Source organism: Amblyraja radiata, chromosome 14 (genome assembly GCF_010909765.2).
Source record: "Amblyraja radiata isolate CabotCenter1 chromosome 14, sAmbRad1.1.pri, whole genome shotgun sequence".
In the NCBI taxonomy this organism is placed as follows: domain Eukaryota; kingdom Metazoa; phylum Chordata; class Chondrichthyes; order Rajiformes; family Rajidae; genus Amblyraja; species Amblyraja radiata.
In genome coordinates, this window is record NC_045969.1 from 41,032,065 (window position 1) to 41,056,678 (window position 24,614).

At 45.2% G+C, this 24,614-nt stretch overlaps 1 protein-coding gene across 1 annotated transcript in view; it reads left to right on the forward strand.

Moving 5' to 3' along the window:
- The window catches only part of pola1 (DNA polymerase alpha 1, catalytic subunit), a 248,098-nt gene that overhangs the window by 63,090 nt on the left and 160,394 nt on the right, over window positions 1-24,614 (forward strand). The window contains exons 22-26 of the mRNA XM_033033174.1: window positions 260-379; window positions 7,498-7,609; window positions 9,865-9,989; window positions 12,952-13,101; window positions 17,257-17,379. Coding sequence (XP_032889065.1) covers window positions 260-379; window positions 7,498-7,609; window positions 9,865-9,989; window positions 12,952-13,101; window positions 17,257-17,379 — 630 coding nt within the window. The remainder of the gene's footprint in view (window positions 1-259; window positions 380-7,497; window positions 7,610-9,864; window positions 9,990-12,951; window positions 13,102-17,256; window positions 17,380-24,614) is intronic.

Sequence of the window (24,614 nt, forward strand, 5' to 3'; positions counted from 1 at the left end):
GCTCTTGAATTACCCCGTACAGTGGGTCAGGCCCTTTAAGTTTGGAGAACTTTCCGTGAGCTGCGAGGAAGATTTACTCATGTATTATATATTTATACAAGCATATTCTGCGTGGCTTTATTCATTAGGAAGCGATGTGCTGCTTTATGTCATTTTTGAGGATATTACCGAATCTTGATGGAAAATGTGTTACTTTGCTAAAGATGGGATATGTGCAAGACTTGTATTACAATGTATAAACTTAATTTATTTCTCTTAGTCACGAACACTGATGGGGGGCCGTGCTGAGAGAAATGAATATTTGCTGCTGCACGCTTTCCACGAGAACAACTACATTGTGCCTGATAAACCTTCTTTCAAAAAGCATGTGCAGGAACATGTGAGTATTCCAGCAGTCATATCAATACTTTCTCTCTTCTTACTATGTTTACTTGAATAAGCTGCTGAGATTTGCCCACAAGAACCTATTGCTATTTAAAGATGTCGAACACCATTCCATGAGTTTGTTGAGTGTTTTTTTACCATTATTTATTCATGGCTATGGGCATCGCTGGCAAGGCCCATAACTAATGCAAACTAAGGACAGCACAGTGTAGCAGCAGTGGAGTTGCTCCCCTTGCAGCGACAGAGACCTGGGTTCGATCCTGACCACGGGTGTTGTTTGTGTGAAGTATGTATGTTCTCCCTGTGACTGCCTGGGTTTTCGCCAGGTGCTTTGGTTTCTTCCTACATCCCTAGATATGCAGGTTTGTCGGTGAATTAGCTTCTGTAAATTGTCCCGAGTGTGTGGCCAAAGGGTCCGTTTCTACTTTTATCTCAAACAAAAAAAAGGACCTTTTATCTCACAGATTCAAGATTTTGGGAAAGACATGCTGGATGAACAGTGATGTATTGTCAGGTTTGGATGGGATGTGACTTAGAAGGGTATTATTTGTGTTGGTATCCCCATGCAGCTGCTACCTGGATTATTTAAGTGATTGAGGTTGCAGATCCTGTGAGGAGTCCTTTGTGTATTGGTGCTTGCAGCATGTAAATGGTACATTGTGGCGGTACCTGGTGGTTAGCCACGGGTAGCAAACCCTCGGCTCAGGAGGGAGGAGTGGGAGGCGTTGGGTCATGGTCCGACCCAGGGTATTTAAGGTTGGTTCACGCCCGGTCACGAAGTTGGAGTTGGAAGCAGCACAGTAGTAGGCACTCCTCGGTCATGACTGCCCATGGGTGATGCATCCTGGGTGGATGCAAGCCTGGGCGATGTCATATGGAGGACAGGCTGTTGCCCATGCAGCATGTCCCCCCTCTCCACGTCACTGATCGATCCAAAGGAACAGCAGGGCCGTTACAGTTTGGCACCAGCACCGTCGCAAGAGCTGCCAGAGTGAGGTTGTAGACAACGTCAAACTGCCTTAGGGGCTCCGACTCTGGATTTTCTTGAGGTTTACTCCTGGAGCCTTTTCCATGACTGGATATGTCCACAAGGCAGTGGAGGTTTTAAATCAGAATTTTCCTAGATGGACTGCCTTCCCAGGCAGTAATAAACACCATTTTAGTTCACACAACTCGTTTTCGCCTCCTTCTTGGCTGGGCTCCTGGAGTCCCCGCTACACTGGTGACCCCGACGAGCAGGAGTGGAATTCTGGAGAAAGTTCACGTAAAAATGTACAGCGCTCAACCCGCCGCGGCCGCCTACGAGGCCGAGCTCAACGTGGTCAGGCTGAAACTGCCTACCTTTTTGGGCCTTACAGCCGGGGTTTTGGTTTCATCAGGTGGAATCCAAGTTCCACGTCCACGGCGTAACGTTCGACGAAACCCGGTACCATTACGTGGTAAGGGCTCTCGACCAGAAAATGGCTGGTCGGGTCGTGCCGTACCTCGATAAGTACACAGGCCTCAAGGAGCTGCTGCTCTGGATCTACAGGCCGAGCAGCATGGAGCGGGCGGCACAATTCCTCAACATGGGCGGGCTCGACGACCGGAAGCCCTCGGCCCTCATGAGCTAGATGCTCACGCTCATGGGCGACCACCTCTTCTATTTGAATTCACTTACCTGCAGCAGTTGCCACACGACATCCGCCGGCAGCTCGCAGGGGAGAGCTTTAAAGACCCGCTCTGACTAGCGGCGTGCGCCGACGTGCTGTGGCTATCCGACCAGCAGCAGGTGGGTGCGTTGGAATCGCTGGAGTCGCTGGACCGCATCGATTCAACGCCCTGGAAAGCCCAGCGACCCAGGACCACGCCCACAAGAGGGCGACGCCTTCAAGCCACAGACCAGACAGGTGGCACAGGAGAGAAGGTTGTGGTGCTTTTACCACCAACGCTGGGGGGCCCCCGCCAATGCTGCCAACCACATGCGTTCCTGGGAAACTCCAGAGCGGCGCGGTGGGTGGCGAAATCCATTGTTTGCACGCATGGGACCGGCGCTCGGGACGTAGGTTCCTGGAGGACACTGGAGGTTAGTGTTTTGCCTCCTCCTGGAGCGGACATGCGGGCCGATAAACGGGGACCCCTCTTGACTGCGGCGAACGGGAGTCCCATCCGCACCTAAGGCATCCGTACTATCCCCATTATATAGGGTGAGTACCATTTCATCTGGACTTTTGTCATTGAAAAATGAGCATCTGAGAAATTAATGGGATTACTGTGGCACAGCTGGAAGAGCTGCTGCCATGTTGAGCCAGAGACTTTGTTCAATGCTGTCATGGTGGAGCTCGTACGTTCTCCCCGTGACTACGTGGGTTTCCTGTGGGTGCTCTGATCCAAAGACATCGAGTTTGTAGGTTAATTGGCCCTCTGCCCGAGTGTGTAGGGAGTGGATGAGAAAGTGGGATAATATAAAACTAGTGTGATCCAGCGTAAACTAGATCGATGGGCCTCTTTTTCATGCTGTGCCTCTAAACTAAACTAAAAGCTGACGAATCCCCAATAGGACGGGACTCTGGCGATGGTGAATGCATTGTCTATTATCTTCCAAAATATTACAATTCAACCTGTTCCCAAGGCAACAAATGTGACCCTGTTGTTTAAGAAAGGATGGGGTGAGGAAGCAGGGCATTGTAGAGTAATTAAAGTAACTTCAGTATCGGGGAAATTCTGGAATCTATTGGGGAAGTGGTAAAATTTGTGGAAAATAATAATAGGATCGGACAGAGTTAGTAAATATTTGTGAAAGGGGCATCATGTTTGACGCTTCTGTTTAATATTTTAGAGAGTGTAAATAGTAGCAAGACCAGGGTTGACCAATGTATTTGAATGTTCAGAAAATATTCAACATTGTGCTACACAAGATTATTAGACAAAATTACAGACCATGGTTTTTAATGTTATGTACAGGGTGTGGATTGTGATTTGATTAACGAATAGAAAGAAACAGTGGGTACACAGTGGCCTCCATAATGTTTGGGATAAAGACCCATCATTTATTTATTTGCCTCTGTGCTCCACAATTTGAGATTTGTAATAGAAAAAACAGCATGGTTAAAGTGCACATTTAACCACTTTACATTTTATTAAAGAGTATTTTTTTATACATTTTGTTTTCACCATGTAGAAATTATAGCTGTTTATACATAGTTCTCCCCCCCTCCCCCATTTCAGGGCACTATAATGTTTGGGACCCATGACTTCACAGGCATTTGTAATTGCTCAGGTGTGTTTAAATGCCTCCTTAATGCAGGTAAAAGAGAGCTCTCAGCACCAAGTCTTTCCCCCAGTCTTTCCATCACCTTTGGAGACTTTTATTGTTGTTTACCAATATGAGGACCAAAGTTGTGCCAATGAAAGTCAAAAGCCATTATGAGACTGAAAAATAACAATACAACTGTTAGAGACATCAGCCAAACCATAGGCTTATCAAAATCAACTGTTTGGAACATCATTAAGAAGACAGAGAGCACTGGTGAGTTTACTAATCGCAAAGGGACTGGCAGACCAAGGAAGACCTCCACAGCTGATGACAGAAAAATTCTGTCTATAATAAAGTAAAATCCCCAAACAGCTGTCCGACAGATCAGAAACACTTCAAGAGTCCGGTGTGGATTTGTCAATGACCACTGTCCACAGAAGACTTCATGAACAGAAATACAGAGGCTACACTGCAAGATGCAAACGACTGGTTAGCTGCAAAAATAGGATGGCCACGTTACAGTTTGCCAAGAAGTACTTAAAAGAGCAACCACAGTTCTGGAAAAAGGTCTTGTGGACCGATGAGGCGAAGATCAACTTACATCAGAGTGATGGCAAGAGAGGAGAGAAGGAACTGCACAAGATCCAAAGCATACCACCTCATCTGTGAAACACGGTGGTAGGGGTGTTATGGCTTGGGCATGTATGGCTGCTGAAGGTACTGGCTCACTTATCTTCATTGATGATACAACTGCTGATGGTAGGAGTATAATGAATTCTGAAGTGTATAGACACATCTGTTCAAGTTCAAACAAATGCCTCAAAACGCATTGGCCAGCGGTTCATTCTACAGCAAGACAATGATCCCAAACATTCTGCTAAAGCAACAAAAGAGTTTTTCAAAGCTAAAAAATGGTCAATTCTTGAGAGGCCAAATCCCATCAACTGATCTGAACCCAATTGAGCATGCCTTTTGTATGCTGCAGAGAAAACTGAAGGGGACTAGCCCCTAAAAGAAGCATAAGCTAAATATGGCTGCAATATAGGCCTGGCAGAATATCACCAGAGAAGACACCCAGCAACTGGTAATGTCCATGAATCACAGAATTCAAGCAGTCATTACATGCAAAGAATATGCAACAAATTACTAAATATGACTACTCTCATTTACATGCTGTGTCCCAAACATTATGGTGCCCTGAAATGGGGGGGGGACTATGTATAACACTGCTGTAATTTCTATATGGTGAAACCAAAATGTGTAAAAATGGCCTTTATTAAGATCTGATAATGTCCGCTCTAACCACATGTGATTTTTTTTCTATTACAAATCTCAAATTTTGGAGTACATAGGCAAATAAATTAATGATGGGTCTGTGCCCAAACATTATGGAGGGCACAAAGTGGGTCGTTTTCAGGTTGGGAGGCTGTGACTAACTGGTTTGATGGGATCCATGGTCACTGTTTTCCCTGGTTGGGGGGGGGGGGGGGGGGGGGGGGGTGGTAGTACTTTAAAATGTAGTGAAGGACTTTGCTGTGTGAGACAAGCGTTCGTTTCTGTAAGCATTATTTTCACATTGGATAAGCTTCGCTAGTTCAGCTTCACACAAAGTTGCAGTTGCTTGATGCACTTAGAGGCGTGGCGTTTACTATATATCCTCGCAGCTTCCATGCGGTGTTCAACATGATGGAAACTGGATCTGGAGTTGTTGTAGGGAGTTCTCAGCACCGCATCTTTCCGCTGTGTGGCACAGAGTCCCATTGCCTCTGGTGGGTTGTTACTCTTGGTGAGTCATGAGGATATAAAGTAAACGCAACGACTCGAGCTTCAGTAAAAAATATGGTGTCTCTAAATGTTGTTTTTGTCAGTCTGTCATATAACGGATGGTTCAATTGTTATCACATGTACCAAGGTACAGTGAACCTTTTTGCATAAAGTCAGTAAAGTTATTGCCATGCAATCCTGGATTAAGTACAGTGTGTATAGTAATTGCCCACTGAGTCCATACGCAAGAGTCACCAGGTTTTTGTGCCATTTTCACAGTCCAACCTGCTGCTGGCCATAAAGGCCTGTTGCAGTTGTCATCTCCATCCAGACCACTAGCAAATCACTGTCCCTCCCTTCGCCAGGCCTTTGTAGCACCATGGTTTGGTTGAAAGGTGTACTCTGCGTCTGGACTCTCAAACAGACTGAACCTTGTAGGAGGGCAAAATTCTTTCCCTAAATAAAAGCTAGCAAATCACCATTTTTCCCCCGCCAGCTTTTTATTTTCCCGATTTTATTTATTTAATGAATCAAATTTAATATCCTTTGATACCATGGTGGGTCATCAGCTCCTCCCAGAGATATCTGCCTCGCCACTATGATTACCAATCCAGTAACATAACTACTGCCTCCCATCCCCATAAAAAACAGAAGTGGATTTGTCGATTCCTGACGCCTACAATCCAGAGATTTTTCTTTGCTTATTGTGGAATGAAATGACTTGTGAGGAAATAACTAGAGATCCAATTAATATTATCGGGTGGCTGGGTGCTGTATGCAGTTTGTTTCTATACCTACATTGTTCTGCTGTAGTGCTTTCAGTGACATATCACTTGAATACTGATATCTGGCAGAATGAATCCATTTTCAATTGACAGGCAATTTCACATGAAGGCAATTGGGTGTCATAATGCTACAGTAACATTCTAGACACAGACGCGGCAGAGAGGATAGTGTAAATAACTGCGGAATTATAAAATTGGAGATCAAATGAGCTTTCAATTACTTTTTATACAAATTTGAGATACAGTGTTTCAAGGTCAGTTTATTGTCACATGTGCCAATTAAGGTACAGTGAAATTTGAGTTACCATAAAGCCATACTAAATGAAAAGTAACAAGACACACATCCACGTAATGGTTCACATAAACATCCATCACAGTGGATTCCACATTCCTCACTGTGATGGAAAGCAATAAAGTTCAATCTTCTTCCTCTTGTCCTCCTGCGGTCGGGGCAGTCAAGCCATCCACAGTTGGGCCGATAAAAGCCCCCAGCCGACGATCGAAGCCCCCGTCGGGGTGATCGAAACTCCCGTGTCGGGGCGGTTGAAACTCACTCCGCGACATGGAGCTCCCGAGTCGGCCTCTTCTTACCACAGACTGCGCGCGGGCTTCACGATGTTAAAGTCCACAGGCCACCTATTTTTTTTTTTTTTTTAATTTTATTTTTTTAATGAAGCCTGATTGCCTGACAAATATACGTTGTTGGGTTTCTATTCCAGCTTTGATTGCCTACAACAAGTAGCTGGTCATTTTTAAATATATTAAAAAAAAAACGTATTAGTTATTTTGTTCTGGCACAATGTACCAAAGCAGACTTTTTCTAGCTTTCTGAAACTTAAACAATTCACTCAAAACAAAATACAACCGTTACTGAAGGAACAACCTATGCTCGTATAAGTCCTGCTCTTGTAGCCTCTGGACATCGTCTTCTTGCAGTGCCGTTGCTGATGTCGTTTTAGTTTTTGCGATTTAGCGCAGAAGCAGGCCCACTGAGTCCGTGCCAACCTGCGATCCCCACATGCTCATGCTATTCTACACACACTAGGGACAATTTACAATTTTACAGAAGCCAATGAACCTGCAAACCTGAACGTCTTTGGAGTGTGGGAGGAAACCGGAGCACCAGGAGCAAACCCACACAGGTCACGGGGAGACCGTACAAACTCGAACAGACAGCACGCATGGTCGGGATCGAACCTGGGTCTCTGGCGCTGTATTGCAGCAACTCTACCGCTGCGCCACCACGCCGCCCCAGAAGTTATGTGGGAAGTGCGTGCAGCATAGCCTACAAAGTGCAGCACGGTCATTGTTTGACGTTTGGACTTTCAGGTGGATGATGATGAGGAACATGTTGATGGAGGTGGTGGAAATGTGGGGAAAATGAAGAAAAGTCGAAGAAAAGCAGCCTATGCTGGAGGCTTGGTTTTGGACCCCAAAGTTGGTAAGTTTAAGCATTGAAATGAAACTATCTGACATTGTTTCTCTTCCATATCCTTATTTCCTTTCTTGCATCTGATTTTAGCCTACTCGCCTGCCCCATTCAGAAAGCAGCATTAATGTGCTGCTGTTCAAAAGGGAACTGCAGATGCTGGAATATCGAAGGTACACAAAATTGCTGGGGAAACTCAGCGGGTGCAGCAGCATCTATGGAGCGAAGGAAATAGGCGACGTTTCGGGCCGAAACCCTTCTTCAGACTGATGGGGGGTGGGGAAAGAAAGAAGGAAAAAGGGAGGAGGAGGAGGAGCCCGAGGGCGGGCGGATGGGAGGGTGGGAGGAGACAGCTAGAGGGTGAAGGAAGGGGAGGAGACAGCACAGGCTAGCCAAATTGGGGGAATTCAATGTTGATGCCATAAGGACGCAAGGACCCCAGACGGAATATGAGGTGCTGTTCCTCCAATTTCCGCTGTTGCTCACTCTGGCAATGGAGGAGACCCAGGACAGAGAGGTCGGATTGGGAATGGGAGGGGGAGTTGAAGTGCTGAGCCACCGGGAGGTCAGGTAGGTTATTGCGGACTGAGCGGAGGTGTTCGGCGAAACGGTCGCTCAACCTACGCTTGGTCTCACCGATGTAAATCAGCTGACATCTAGAGCAGCGGATGCAGTAGATGAGGTTGGAGGAGATACAGGTGAACCTTTGTCGCACCTGGAACGACTGCTTGGGACCTTGAATGGAGTCGAGGGGGGAGGTGAAGGGACAGGTGTTGCATTTCTTGCGGTTGCAACGGAAAGTGCCCGGGGAGGGGGTGGTGCGGGAGGGAAGGGAAGAATTGACGAGGGAGTTGCGGAGGGAGCGGTCTTTGCGGAAGGCAGACATGGGGGGAGATGGGAAGATGTGGCGAGTGGTGGGGTCACGTTGGAGGTGGCGGAAATGGCGGAGGATTATATGTTGTGCAACAGCGGAAATTGGAGGAACAGCACCTCATATTCCGTCTGGGGTCCTTGCGTCCTTATGGCATCAACATTGAATTCCCCCAATTTGGCTAGCCTGTGCTGTCTCCTCCCCTTCCTTCACCCTCTAGCTGTCTCCTCCCACCCTCCCATCCGCCCGCCCTCGGGCTCCTCCTCCTCCTCCCTTTTTCCTTCTTTCTTTCCCCACCCCCCATCAGTCTGAAGAAGGGTTTCGGCCCGAAACGTCGCCTATTTCCTTCGCTCCATAGATGCTGCTGCACCCGCTGAGTTTCCCCAGCAATTTTGTGTACCTTATTAATGTGCTGCTAATGGGTTTACGGATAAACAAACCTGTGTACATGCCAACTGATTAATTGTCAGCCTCTTGAGTCATTTCTACCATTTAATAAGATGAAGGCTGAACTGATTATAACCTCGACTGTGCGTTCTATCTCTGGTAACCTTCCCTGCTGGTCAAGAATTTATCTATAATTGAAATTAAGTTTCTTCCCAGCTATTATCAGGCAACTGAACCTTCCTCTCACAACTGGAGAGCAGTCCTGAACTACTATCTACCTCATTAGAGACCTTCAGACTATCTCTCATAGGACTTTACTGGCTTTATCTTGCACTGAACATTATTCATGTTATTGCCTTTTCACTGTGGACGGCTCTATTTTAATCATGTATAGTCTTTCTGCTGACTGGTTAGCACGCAACAAAAGCTTTTCACTGTTCCTCGGTACACATGCGAATAAACAAAACTCAACTAAACTAGGAAGTCAGAAATGCTGGAAACGCTGAGCAGGTCAGGCAGTAGCTCATGGAAAGAGAATTAGAGTTAATATTTCCGAGCAAAGACCCCTTGACTGGGAAAGAGAAAGCAAGTTAGTTTTACTTTGCAGAGAAAGTGGAGAAGGCAACAAGGTGAATCTCCTCTGCACCCTTGCCTTCTCCGACTCCTGTCTTTCATTTAGATTTCTCAGTTAAATGAATCGCCCACTTCCAAAACACCCAGATACTCAAGCATGTATCCTGCTTGAGACTCAAGATTGTCATCTTTATCATGTTAAGATGCTCAATGCCTCCTGTGCAGTTTGTTCCTTAACTTAGTTCGTCTGACTGATTTTAAAGTAGTGTTTGTGTAATGGAGAGGAGAAGCCTGAAGAATGGTCCCAATATGAATGTCACCTATCCATGTTTTCCAGAGATGCTGCCTGACCTGCTGAGTTACTCCAGCACTTAGTGTCTGTGTTTGGGTAACAGTTGGGTGCTTGTAATTATTTAAAGTTTTTTTTCTCTTTTAGGCTTCTACGATAAGTTTATACTGCTGCTTGACTTCAACAGCTTGTACCCTTCAATCATTCAAGAATTCAATATCTGTTTCACCACTGTTCAGAGATCTGCCGCAAATTCTCAGAGGAATCTGGAGGTAGGAGCAATGTTTCCAATAGCTGGCAACTTGTGAACATTGGAAGATATAGAATAGGAAGTAAGCTGCAGGACCTTGCTGTTACTATTTAATATCCACTCGTGGTCATCCTTTTCAGGATGGTGTGCGCCACATGGGGGGGGGGGGGGCGGTTTTTGGGTGTAACATTGGCCTTCTGCTCCAAGATGTCCATGCAATTGAGGTTAGAGACCGAGGGAGCGCAGGCACCTCAGCCTAATTGCCTTTAACTTCCAAATCTGTTCCTATCTCTGCGGCCGACTGTGCCACATGGACCTGCAATACCCAGATGGCTTATTTTCTCTTGGTACTTAATTTCTGCTTTCACTGTTTGCCATAAGCAATCTTGCACCTTTAAATTTGTAAGTAATAGCTTATACTAAAATTGGAAAGCCTAGATGAGGCAACCACATCCCACAAGGTGAATACTGAGGTTATTTTGAAGTGGGCACATGATGTAGACAGCTCTAAGACAAGGTGACCGTGCTCGATACCAGCATATTGGATGTGAGCTTTTGTTTATTTTTACTCCCATTTGCCCTAAATACACCTCATTCTCATTGAAATTATAAAAAGCCCCTGTTTGGAGTGTTCAAATACATGAAGGTACAGAGATGTTCATAGATTCTATCACTGGAGTTTTCACGTAGCAAAAAGTGGACGTATCTCTTACTGGTTGTAGATCTACAATTTGATTTATATTATATTGTAACTCATTTTACTATCTCCAAAAATGCATGTTATGGTACATTGCATATTTTAGGTATTTTGTGTTGCTGGTGTTGATTGAGAACAGTATTGATTGTGGTAAATGCTTTTGATAGTTGCTGAAATTCTTTTGAAAAACCTCTTCACTGTGAGAGTACTTGGAGCAGTTTTGTTGGCACTTGAAGCAGTAGGACCATTTACTTCTCATCAACTCCCTGTCTCAAGTACAAGATCTGAAACATTAATGTGCAGTATCAAGCTCGCGTTTAGTTCCTCCTTCCTCGTGCTTGGTGGCCAACTCTTCTTTGACTTCAGGGTTTCATTTTGCAAGTGCGTTAACCCAAGGTGAGCCACAGTCTAATCCACTGCTCCATCACAGAACTCAGAAATGAGTCCCATGGCAAATCAATATTAATTTATACACTAGACTCTACCACAAAAAGAAGGGCTGCACGGTGGTACTGCGGTATAGTTGCTGCAATACAGCGCCAGAGACCCGGGTTCGATCCTGACTACAGGTGCTTGCCTGTATGGAGCTTGTACATTCTCCCCGTGACCTGCGTGGGTTTTCTCCGGGTGCACCAATTTCCTCCCACACTCCAAAGACGTACGGGTTTGCAGGTTAATTGGCCTGGTATAATTGTAAATTATCCCTGGTGTGTGTAGGAAAGTGTTAGTGTGTGGAGATCGCTGGCCATAAGTGATAGGAGTAGAATTAAGCCATTCTGCCCATCAAGTCTACTCCGCCATTCAATCATGGCTGATCAAACTCCCTCCAAACCCCATTCTTCTGCCTTCTCCCCATAGCCTTCGACATCCATACTAATCAAGAATCTTATCTATCTCTGCCTTAAATGTATCCACTGACTTTGCCTCCACAGCCCCCTGTGGCAAAGAATTCCACAGGTTCACCACCCTCTGACTAAAGAAATTCCTCCTCATCTCCATCCTAAAAGAACGTCCTTTAATTCTGCAGCTATGACCTCTAGTCCACGACTCTCCCACTAGTGGAAACATCCTCTTCATATCCACACGATCCATGCCTTTCACTGTTCTGTATGAGATCCCCCTCATTCTTCTAAACTCCAGCTAATGTAGGCCCAGTGTCATCAAACGGTCATCATATGTTAACCTACTCACTCCTAGGTATGTGAACCTGTAAACTACCTCTGGACCCTCTCCAGAGTCAGCAGATCCTTCCACAGATATGGTGCCCAAAATTGCTCACAATATTCCAAATGCGGCCTGACCATGCCTCAGCAATACATCCCTGTTTTTGTATACAAGCCCTCTCGAAATAAATACTAGCATTGCGTTTGCTTTCTTTACTACAAATTCGACTTGCAGATTAACTTTTTGGGAATCCTGCACCTGCACTCCAATCTCCCTTTGCACCTCCGATTTCTGGATTCTCTCTCCATTCAGAAAATAATTAGGCCTTTATTCCAACTACCAAAATACATGACTCCACACTTTGCTGCACTATATTCCATCTGCAACTTCTCTGCCCACTCTCCCAACCTATCCAAGTCCTTCCGCAGAGTCCCTACTTTCTCTACACTACTTGTGTCTCCACCTATTTTCGTATCATCCGCAAACCTGGCCGCAAAGCCTTCAAAACCCTCATCCAAATCATTAATCTGCACCTTGAAGTGCAGAGGGCCCAGTACCGAGCCCTGCGGAACTCCGTTAGTCACCGGCAGCCAACCATGTCGTTAGCAGCCTCCCATGTGGCATCTTGGTCCACAGTCGGCATGGACTCGGTGGGCCTCTTTCAGCGATGTATCTGTAAACAAAACTGAATAAAGCACTGACTTTCTGACTACATGAGCCCTCACATCTGGGCCAGCATTTATCTGAATTGGGTCTCTGACCTTGTTTAAAAAGTGCATTCATTTACTTTCCTAATGTTGAAGATTAACTTCTAGAGAGATTGTCCATTAAATTGTTTTGCCATTTTTTAAAAAGTGATTAAAACCTTATTTGATGATAAAACTTATTAGGAACTTTAACTTATCTGAGGATTTCTTTAATATTTGTCGACGGAAAGTTGTGGTAAGCCTGCCGGGGCATTTCATTGTCAGAGCTCTAATGCTAAGTTGCCTCTTGATGCGCTTTGATGTTGGACTCTTCATGGTGAGGTTTGTGCGAACCAGCAGGTACTGCAGGCATCAATGTTTGGCTAGTGGGCCGCATCCAGTGTCTCTATTCCCTAAATTTTTTTTCTTCCCCGAAGGGTGATGAACTAGAAGAAATTCCTGAAATTCCCGACCAAGATCAGGAGATGGGTATTCTGCCCAAGGAAATCCGCAAATTGGTGGAGAGGCGACGGCAAGTGAAAAGCCTGATGAAACAACCTGACGTGAACCCCGACCTCTACTTGCAGGTAACTATCCATCTCTTCTGTAAACACCGTGATAAAGAAAAAAAACACTTGAATAGTGCAAAGACAAAAAATAAATCCCCACGTCTCTATAGTTTCTATCTTATTTGGAGTTTGTCGTGTTTAATAGCCTGGTGGTTGTTGGGAGGAAGCTGCTCCTGAACCTGGATGTTACAGTTTTCAGGCTCCTCTGCCTTCTTCCCAATTGCAGGAGTGAAAGAAGAATGTGGCCAGGGTGGTGTGGATCTCTGATGATGCTGGCTGCCTTTTTGAGGCATTGACTCCTGTAGATTCCGTCAGTGGTGGGGAGGTCAGTACCTGTGATGGACTGCCCAGTGTTAACCACTTTTTTCAGTCATCTTCATTGCTGGGTGTTCAAGTTGCCAAACCAGGCCGCAGCCAGTCAATATGCTCCCTTCTGTACAACTTCGGGACTTTCTGTAAGATTGCATCAATGTGCTATGTCTAGGACAGATCTTCAGCCACTGTTCTGCTGACAAATGCTTCAGGTAGAATGCAGGGTACTAGATATTCAAAACCATGTGGACAGGTGGGGTAGATTTGCTAGCTCTTTCAAAGAATAAGTATGCTCATAGACACAAAATGCTGGAGTAACTCAGCGGGATAGGCAGCATCTCTGGAGAGAAGGAATGGGTGATGTTTCGGGTCGAGACCCTTCTTCAGACTGAAGCTGGTTTAAATAAGATAGACACAAAATGCTGGAGTAATTCCAAGTTCGTTCAAGTTACATTTATTGTCACGTGCACTAATTGGTGCGGTGAGGTTTGAGTTACCATACAGCCATACGAATAAAAAGAACACAATACACGATAGAATTTAACATAAACATCCCCATACAGCGGAATCAACATTTCCCAATGTGAGGGAAGGCAATAAAGTTCAGTCATCTTCCTCTTTGTTCACCCGTGGTCGGGGCTTTGAGACCAGCGCAGTCGCCGCTACAGGGGCCTGATTATCAAGCGCTCTCACTGGGATGATCGGAGCACCGGCGTCGGAACGAAAGAATACACTCAGCGGCTTGGAGTTTCCGAATCGACCGCTTCATACCGGAAACTGCGGCCCCGATGTCCACAGGCCGAGCCGGGCGGAGTTTCAACACTGGCGATCCCCGGCAAAAGATCCCAGGACTCCGCGATGTTAAAGTCAGCGCCACCCACGGCTGGAAGCTCCGCAAACCACAGTTCCACGGTGTTAAACAGCAGGCTTCAACACGGCGATCTCCGGTAAGGCATCGTCCCGTTCCGCGATGGAATTCAATGCTGCTGAAGCTCTGGCCCGTCTCCAGTAGGAAAGGCCGCGCCAATCCAGTTGGTAGGCCGCACGGGGTAGGGGGGCGAAGATGCGACTCAGAGAAAAGAAGCATCCACGACCAGGTAGTGACTGGGAAACGGTTTCCACCCCCCACCCCCACATAAAAAAGACTGAAGAAGGGTCTCGACCCGAAACATCACCCATTCCTTCTCTCCAGAGATGCTGCCTGTCCTGCAAATGTACTCCAGCATTTTGTGTCCATCTTCGATTTAAACGAGGTACGCTTGTGGTGGGCCGGATGGCCTCTGGTATTTAGTGATGCAATAAACGCCATCACTGAACTGTAATTACTAATTCTACAAACTAAAAAGAGAATAGACACAAAATGCTGGAGTAACTGAGCGAGTCAGGCAGCATCTCTGGAGAGAAGAACGGCTAGCTGGAAGACTCGATGAATGCTCATTCCATTTAAATTGATGGAAGATGCTTAGTTTGACCGTAGATTGTTTTAAATGTGTTGACAAACAAAGGAAATGATCGATGGTTCCTGGACGTGAAAGAAGATTGAAGAGAAGGGAATTTTATTCAGAACAACATTATTATTATTATTATTTACGGCAATTTGATTTTTTGTCATTTCATGGCTTCTAGTTTAACAGAAATTCCTTCCTCAGATGGGTAGGGTGAGGTGGGGGGGTTGCGATGAAGTTGGTGTCTTGAAGCATTTTATTTAATCTAAGGCACCATATAAAAGCTAGGGTTTTTTCAGTGTTACTTTAAAATGCACAAAATTGCACCATTTTAAATATAAATTGCGAGTAACAATAGGTAGCATGGTTTTACCCACAATGGTTCCAGCACTTAAAGGCTTTTTACTTCCTTAAACTCCATGCATTTAGTGGCCACTTCTCTCATCTTTGTGTGGGGGGGGGGGGGGGGGGGGGTAGGTTAGAAGATGGAAATCGCAACTAACTGAAGCCTCCAACTTGCCAGGTGTTTGTGAGGAATAGAAGCCTTTTAAAATTGTGTATTGCCCTAATTTTCTTTCTCCCTATTACAATAATTTTTAACGAGTACATCACCTCGATTAATGCCAAGCTTTATAATGGCAGGGTCCTCCTCTCGCGTTTAATTCTTGACTGACACTTGGGCAGACAGTAAAAACTGAACTGTATCATGGACGGGATTATAATGATACAGAACAATGTTAGCACGATTACTGCCTTGGTAATGTGACAGTTCTGGGTATATTACTGATTTATCACTTCATAGTAGCATTTTGAGGTGATTTGCCTTTGGGGAAAAAAAAACACTGAAACATTTTAATATTTATAATATCGCTTGTCACTCTTGGAGATGTCACCTTGTTACAAATGTAGCATGCCTTTAGTTTGAAGCCAGAAATGAATTACGCAGTACTAATAGCCTGGTAATTTGTTAATTGCCCTATCGTAATAGCATTAGCAATGATATTAAGGCTCTTCTGAGTTCTTATTACAGTAATAATAAATACTTATAAGGACTTGGACCCACTACAATTCGCCAGCTGCTGTCACAGATCAACAGCGAATGCAAACTCACTGACTCTCCACTCTGCATTGGACCACTTGGACAATAAGAGCATGTACGTCAGGCATTTGTTCAATCAGGCAGTGTGCTCTCTACTGGACACCTGTAGATATTCGGCAACATGCCAAGTCTCCTCAACCTCTGAGGAAGTCAAGGCGTTGAAGAGCTTTCTCTGTGATTGCATCAATGTACTGGATCCGGGACAGATCTTAAACAACATGCACGCTTAGCCCCTGCTCTGCTCTCTCTACCCATAACTGTAGCCAGGAATAGCTCGAGCACTAGCTTTAAATTTGCAGATGATACCAATAATGTTGGATGAATAATGTGATGAAATCAATAATCTGATTGAATGGCGTCAGAACAACAATTGACTTCAGGAAGAGAGAAAGCCAAGGATCCACGAACCGGTCTTCATCAACAGGATATTAGTGGAGTCTGTCATCAACTTCAAGTTCCTGGACAAGGCTATCTCTGAAGATCTTTTCTGGGCCCAACATTTTGATGCAATCTCAAAGAAAGCTCATCATTGCCTGTGTCCGTAGAAGATTGAGGAGATTCGACAGGTCACCGAATACTTTATTGAACCTCAGGTGTACTGGGGAATGCTGACTGCCTGCTCCCAGTTCGGTTTGGTAACTCAAATGCCCAAAAACAAAGGCGGCGGCAGAAAGTGGTGGACATTGGACCCCCCACCATCGAAGGGATCTACAGTATGTCCTGCCACAAAAAGGTGGCGTGTCATTAAATGTCTACACCACCCTGGCCATGCTCTCATCTCGCTGCTTTCATCGGGAAGAAGGTGGAGGAGCCTGAGAACTCTAACCATCCAGCTTTTGAAACTGCCCAACCCTAACCATAACCTTCACTCCGTAACGATTTACTGTGGATTTTGTATAGATTTATTGGGCCAAGCGCAGGCACGTGGGACTAGCATAGGTGGGACAAGTTGGTGGATGTGGGCATGTTGGGCCGAAGGCCCTGTTTCCACGCTCTATGACTATTGTATTATTTTGTTTAGTTTGAATATTATAGTCTGGTCACTGAATATTATTGATAATTTATTGTATTAAAATAATATTAACTTGTGGTGCGTTAATGTGCCTGTAACGCCACATCAAGTAAGAATGTCATCGTTGCACCACCGATGTATATAACAGTTAAACAATCTTTATACTTTGTAATTTTAGTTAGTGTGGTTGAGACCAAGCACCTCTTGACACTGGAGAAGAACCTCTCCATTTGCTTCTGAATGATGTTTCAATGTTTAATGTTTTTGGAAGGTTATAATGACGTGATTTCTGTTTGCTCCTCCAGTATGACATCAGGCAAAAAGCCCTGAAGCTTACGGCCAATAGTATGTATGGCTGCCTGGGATTTTCCTTCAGTAGATTCTATGCCAAACCACTTGCAGCTTTGGTCACACACAAAGGAAGAGAGGTGGGTACTTCACAGTCTTTATAAAACAAAATCAGTTTTTAATTGGATTGGAGGTGCATCTAAAGATGTTGCGTTGCCAGAGGTGGGCGGTGGAGTCGGACACAAAAGTTCCGTTTAAAAGGCATTTGGATAGGCATGTGGAAATGCGGGAAGTAGAGGGATGGTTATGTTACGGGCAGATGAGATTAGTTCAGCTAGGCATCATGTTCGACACGAACATTGTGGGCCAAAGGGCCCATTCCTGTGCTGTACTGTTCTGCGTTCAATGTGCTACATGCATGCCTATGGTCATTATGGTTACCTCATTTATATAATGTAAGTATTGTGGCATAAATTTCAGTGGCAAGTGGCCATTTGATGCATTATCCTGCATTGCTGAATGCCTCTGAAGGGCGTGTGCTTCAATGCTGCATTGAAATTTTATCTATTTGAGTAAATTTCTGAATTATTACAGGGCCCGTGGTCTTTTTTCCAGGGTGGAAATGTCAAAGACTGGAGAGCATAGCTTTAAGATGACAGGGGCAAAGTTTAAAGAAGATGTACGGGACAAGATTTTACACAGGGTGGTGGGTGCCTGGAACTTAATCCAGGAATGATGGTGGAAGCAGATACGATAGTTGCATTTAACAGGGTTTTGGGGAGGCACATGGATATGCAGAGATTGGTGTGATATGGATCACGTGCAGACAAAGGAGTTGAGTTTGACTTGGCATCATGTTCGGCATTGACATTGTGGGCCAAAGGGCCTGTTCCTGTACTGCACTGTTTTGTGTTCATGCATATTACCAGATAGCACCTCCATTTTTTATTAACAAAATAGCCATGCTAACTAAGATTACAGCAGATGTCCTATTCAGAAAGATCTCACCTAATGTCCTACTTTCTTTCAATTCAAAGTTAATTTTGGTATTGATTTGGTTCATAAAATCATTCTTCTGATAGACTCTGCTAATTAACAAGCCATTAGAACCAATGTTTCTCAGTTTATATTTTTATAATGTTTGTATTTTCAAATAATTTCTTTTTTTACTCATGCAGTACAATTGCAATTTTTTTTACAAGCTTATTTTGTACATTTTAGCCTTCATTTCTGAGGTGAGTGATATTTAGTTTCTTGATGTGGAGATCCCAGATGGCATGTGTAACTCCAACTGCAGTCTGTTCAATGGCTTGACATGCTTCATTGCTCTATATTAAAGAAGCCGCTCAAATCTATAGATGCACGGAACTGTAGGTGCTGGTTTGAGGATGGATCCAGACTAGAAACATCACCTATCCATATTATGGAAAGAAGGATCCCAACCCAGAATGTCACAGATCCATGTTCTCCAGAGATGTTGCCTGACCCGCTGAGTTACTCCAGCACTTTGTATTTTTTTCCATAGAAATGTATAGTTTTTGCTTCCCCATACCTTGTGCTCATTACAATAGATCACTTTCAATGTTGCTGTAACAGCTGGGAAGTAGTGATGATCCCCAGGGCCTCGGCCAGGTGTTGATCATTGATCCCTTGTATTAGAGGTGTTGAGGTGCCTTAGGCATTAAACTTCCCTTCCCAAAATATGCTTCTTATTTTCATTGAAGAATGGACTTGATATCTCCGACATTGGCGCTGTTACATCAGTCTAGAAATGAAGATTCTATAGTATATTATAATAGTTGCGTGCCCTCCTTGATGGATGGTTTAGATGAAGTCTGATGGTCTAGAGGTGATGCTTTGTGAAAGAATTGACGAGAACGAGATGTTATTCTGAGGTAATAACATTGAGTCATAGAGTCATATGGTGCGGAAACAAGCCCTTCGGCCCAACTTGCTCACACCGACCAACATGCCCCATCTACACTTGTCCCATTTGCCTACATTTGACCCATATCCTTCTAAGCTTGTCCTATCATGTTCATGTCTGAAAGGATCATATGGATTTCCTTCGCCCTGAACAAATTTACCTCTGATCTGGAGTTGGGACATGGGGAACACAAAAACGTAGACAGTACTGCTGGAGTACTGCACTGTTGGTGCAGTACAGCTGGAGTACTGCCACAATTTCCTTCTATGTTGCAATAGTTATTAAAATAGGCAGTTGAATTTCAGCACGTCGTGGAATATATATTGAATATATTTATCTAGATTGCAAGAATATATCTTGCAATCTATTTTAGTTTTGGCAGAATATTGCTGTATAGACTAATAAAGGCAAATGCCTCCAAAATTTGATTTTGTCAAGAAAAGCACTCGAGCCCTGGAAGACAATGCACATTAAATGAATCAATTCTTTATTCATTGTTTGAATGAGAACAAACTCCTTCACTGATCCTTTTTATAATGATGAGAAGACCTCTGAGTTGAGGTAAACTATTGACGACTGGTTTGATCAATTTATGTACAGATACTTCCCGACTTACGTAAGGGTTATGTTCCGTAAATCCATAAATAAGTCTGATTTTAAACTAGGTTGGAGTCACCTTAAAACTAGATAGCAACAAAAAAACTGTAGATGCTGGATGATACACAAAACAGCACAAAGTGCTGGAGTAACTCAGCAGGTCAGGTCATAACTCTGGAGATCATGGATGGGTGACATTTCGGGTTAGGACTCTTTTTCAGACTGTGTTGGTCTGAAGAAGGATTCCAACACGAAACGTCACCAATACATGTTCTCCATAGATACTACGTGACCCGCTGAGTTACTCCAATGCTGTGCGTCTTTCACCGTGCCTTACTGAATTCAACTAAGATCAAGGATGAGTTTCTACATTAGGTCTACATCAATTACTTTGTATTTGATTGTCATGTCCCTTAGTTCCCCTCATAACCTAAAGGGAATAGCCTTCCTGTACCTACCCGACAGAGTCCTTGGGTAATTTGCACTCTTGTCTGATCACCTGTTTATTTCTACATATTCTATTCAACCTTCTGTCATGCTGTTCTTTATCCGGCTGTAAGGAGATCAAGCTGTACGTAGACACAAAAAGCTGGAGTAATTCTGCTGGTCAGGCAGCATCTCAGGAGAAAATAAATGGGTAATGTTTCGGGTCAAGGCCCTTCTTCAAACTGAAGGAGAGTTAAGTGTGAAGAAGGGTCTCCACCCCAAATGTCACCCATTCCTTTTCTCCAGAGATGCTGCCTGACCCGCTGACTACTCCAGCTTTTTGTGTCGATCTTTGGTTTAAACCGACATCTGCAGTTTCTTCCTACTCAAACTGTACAGTTGCTTCAGATAGACAGTTGCTTTGTCGGTCCCACATGATGGCAGCATAACTTCCTAATTTGTGCATCTGTCTGTTTTGTTTGTGACTTGTCTGTAAGTCCCTCTCAATGTTAAAATTTGTTAGTATTTCTCTTCTTACGGTGTCACAGCAAAATACAACAAAGAGTGTTCTTGGGCCCAGTGAGTCCATGCTAACTGTCCAGCATCCGTGTTTCGTACTAATCCTACACCAATCCTTTCTTATACTCTTTGTCTGTTTTTTAATTAATTTTTGCTTTTCCATTCTTCCTTGTCAGAGGAATCTTTTAATGCTCTGTTCTCTGCCATCCCCTTGCCTAGTTACTTATTCTGCGAAGAGATGCCATCAGGTTGTGGGGTTATGTCCTCACAACTTTCCCGTTTGCTCTGCTCCGTATTGTTCATTAGCATTAATGTGTCACAGCTAAGGGCCTGTTCCACTTGGGCATCATTTGCACGTCACGCAGATGGCGCGCAAAGATTTTGTACATCCCAAAACCCTGGGGCGCCGCGTGTCACTAGCTACGTCACCATGCGTGCGTAATACGCACCATGCGCGCATCACGTGCGCGTCATGACGCGTAAATGATGTCGCGTAAATTACGTGCAAATGACGCCCAAGTGGGATTGGCCCTTTACTCTTCGCACCACTCTCATTGATCCACTTTGTGAACAACTGAGGCCCCAAGCACCACTTTTTCAGGAACTTCATTATATTTCCCAATTGTTTGGTGGTCAAGTTTGCCTTGAAGGCAGCCACTTCTTTCACTTGCCTTTCTCTTTATACACGCACATAAAATGTTTACAATTGTTTCCCAGTTTGTAGTACAATGTTGAAAATTACATAAGGTGTTTCTGCGAGACTGACTGGAGCTTAAGTTGTAGCTTAAAGTTTCATGGTGGAAAACTTTTTTTTTTATAAGAGTATTATAAAATCCATGTAAATGGTGTGGTAAGGATTTGATTTTCATACATTGCAAAGCATGGAATCAGTTGAGCTTAAAGTGAGCAGGGGTCATTGTGAAATAGGAGATGAGAAGGAATTTCTTTAGCCAGTGGGTGGTGAATCTGGAATTTATTGCCACAGACGGCGGTGGAGGCCAATTCATTGGGTATTTTGAAAGCGGAGATTGATAGGTTCTTGATTAGTTAGGGCGTCAAAGGTTATGGGGAGAAAGCAGGCGAATGGGGTTGAGGGGGAAAAATTGATCAGCCATGATTGAATGGCAGAGCAGACTTGATAGATCGAATGGCCTAATTCTGCCATTTGTCTAATGAACCCTTTAATTTGGACAGCTGAAATTTGAGAAAGATGATGCAAAATGGAATTGGGAGATTTCTTCGAGTGATGTTGCAGATCTTTGACCCACTAGCAACGTGTCTGAGACCTTTCCAAGCAGAAGATTCAACCATGCAAATTAAGTGTCATCCTGAACATATGTACAGGTGCACAACCTTTTATCCGAAGATCCAAATAACGAAAACCTCCGAATAGCGGCCATTTTTTCGGTCCTTGAAGAAAGGTCCTTGAAAACGTTCACCGAGGGCGGCCCGCAGAGGTGACAGCGGAACCTCCGGTCGGTCCTCGAAGAAAGGGGAACTAAATCCCCATTCATAAAAGAGAAGATGAGGGTATATTGCGCGGGAGGGTTAATAATTGACAATATGCTGCTGCCTGCCCTCTGAATTAAAAAGTTCCCACGGTAGACTCACGATATACAGTGTTTCGTGAGTCTTGCGTGGGAACTTTTTAACTCAGCGGGCAGGCAGCAGCAGATTGTCGCTCGCTTCAGTATCACCCCACCTACACCCCTCTGCTTCCCGGCCATGTGTGTGACCCCTTCCCTCCCCTCTCCAGCTCCCCGCCCATTGCACCGGCGCGGGGGCTTTACACTGTCTTCACGTCGGCGATTGCAGCAGGACCGTGTCAGGACCAATTGGACACTGACCACCAGGCCCACCGCAAGCACGGAGATCCCAGAGACCCACAGCCAACAGCAGCCCAGCCCAGCCCCACTCCAACTACAGAGGAACCTGGGTTGCGGATGACGGGGCGCAGCTCGGGGCGTCGTAGGGGCCCATCGGGGAGCGGCTACTCAAAGCCACGCCGGGAGATGTAGGGCCCTGCCCCGGTCTTGATGTTGGAGCCCCCGGCGGGCGCTAGCAAGTCCGCGGCAATTTACAGCCGCGCCGGGCGTTGTAAGGCCCCGCTCCAGGTAACTCTCAACCCCGTAATTCGGGCGGGAGAAGTCGCCGCTGCCGGTGCCCCGCAAAGCAGTCTCCCACCGGAGACCCGCGAGCTCCTGGTGTCACCATCCACCGGAGTCGGGTCGCAGCAGCTCGCCCCTGCAACTCTCCACGCTCCGAAGCTGGCTAGCTCCACGGAGGTAGGTCCATAGGTCCACAGCTCCCACCGACCCCCAGGCCCACGGCAAGCACGGAGATCCCAGAGACCCACAGCCAGCAGCAACTCCAGCCCAGCACCGCTCCAACTCCAGAGGAACACGTAGGGGCAGAAGCTGATGGTGTGCAAGGTACGTCTTGTTCTTGGGGTGGCGGATGAGGGGGCGCAGCTCGGGCTGTGGGCGAACTGCCACTTGTCGCTGTAGCGGCCAAAGATCATAGAGGAGCTCCTCTATGATCTTTGGTAGCGGCCCATCGGGGAGCGGATTCCTCTGGAGTTGGAGGGGGAGGGGGTTATTGTGCTGTTTGATCGCCCCCTGCTATCCCAGGGACGGAGACACAGCGGGTTTTTAGACTGGTGGGCAATCACTTCCAAAGTTCTGCCCACACAGTCAGTACACTTCTCCTACACTGTATTTCATACAAACATTTATTCTGCAAGAAAAAACGACATTGAAGACTCAAACTCGCGATCGAGTAACTGCCAGGATCAAGGCGCAAACTCGCGACCTTGCGGATATGAGCCGAGCACTCTACCACTGAGCCAGCCATTAAAATCTACGCTAAAAAAATTCCATTCCGAAGACCGACAAATTCTGAATTACGAAAAGTGTCTGGTCCCAAGGCTTTCGGATAAAAGGTTGTGCACCTGTACTGGGAGTTGGCCTTCGTTGAATATTTTTTAATCCTTTCCAGGTATAAAATCACCTTATTATTTACTATCTTGTCCATGTGAATAGTGATGGAGGGGAAGTGTTGAGGGGTTGCATGGCTGAGCATCATGTTCCATTTTTATTTGCCCGTGGTCCTCACTGAAGTAATTATAAGATGGCTTGGAAAGGCCTTGGTCACACACTTGGCAGGTCAGAGGCGCTCAACGTACAGTCGTTGTTGTGATCTGCCAATATTTCCTCATTTGAGAATTGCCCAGATCTCGGTTAGAGTCGTATGCCGTGGAAACTGGCTCAACCTAGCCACACCAACGAACGTGTTCCACCTGTGCTAATCCCACCTAACTGCGTTTGGCCCGTATCCCACTAAACCAGTCCTTTCCAAGTGCCTGTCAAAATGATTGTGTGTGTGTGTGTGTCACATGGCTTCACAGGCATTTGCTCAGGTGTGTTTCATTGCCTCCTTGATGTAGGTACAAGAGAGCTCTCAGCATCTAGTCTTTCCTCCAGTCTTTCCATCACCTTTGGAAACTTTTATTGCTATTTATCAACATAAGGACCAAAGTTGTGCCAATGAAAGTCAACAAAGCCATTGTGAGACTGAGAAACAAGAATAAAACTGTTAGAGACATCAGCCAAACCTTAGGCTTACCAAAATCAACTGTTTGGAACATCATTAAGAAGAAAGAGAGTTCTGGTGAGTTTACTAATCGCAAAGGGACTGGCAGGCCAAGGAAGACCTCCGCAGCTGATGACAGAAGAATTCTCTCTATAATAAAGAAAAATCCCCAAACACCTGTCCGACAGATCAGAAACGCTCTTCAAGAGTCAGGTGTGGATTTGTCAATGACCACTGTCCGCAGAATACTTAATGAACAGAAATACAGTGACTACACTGCAAGATGCAAACCACAGCTTCACTGCAAAAATAGGA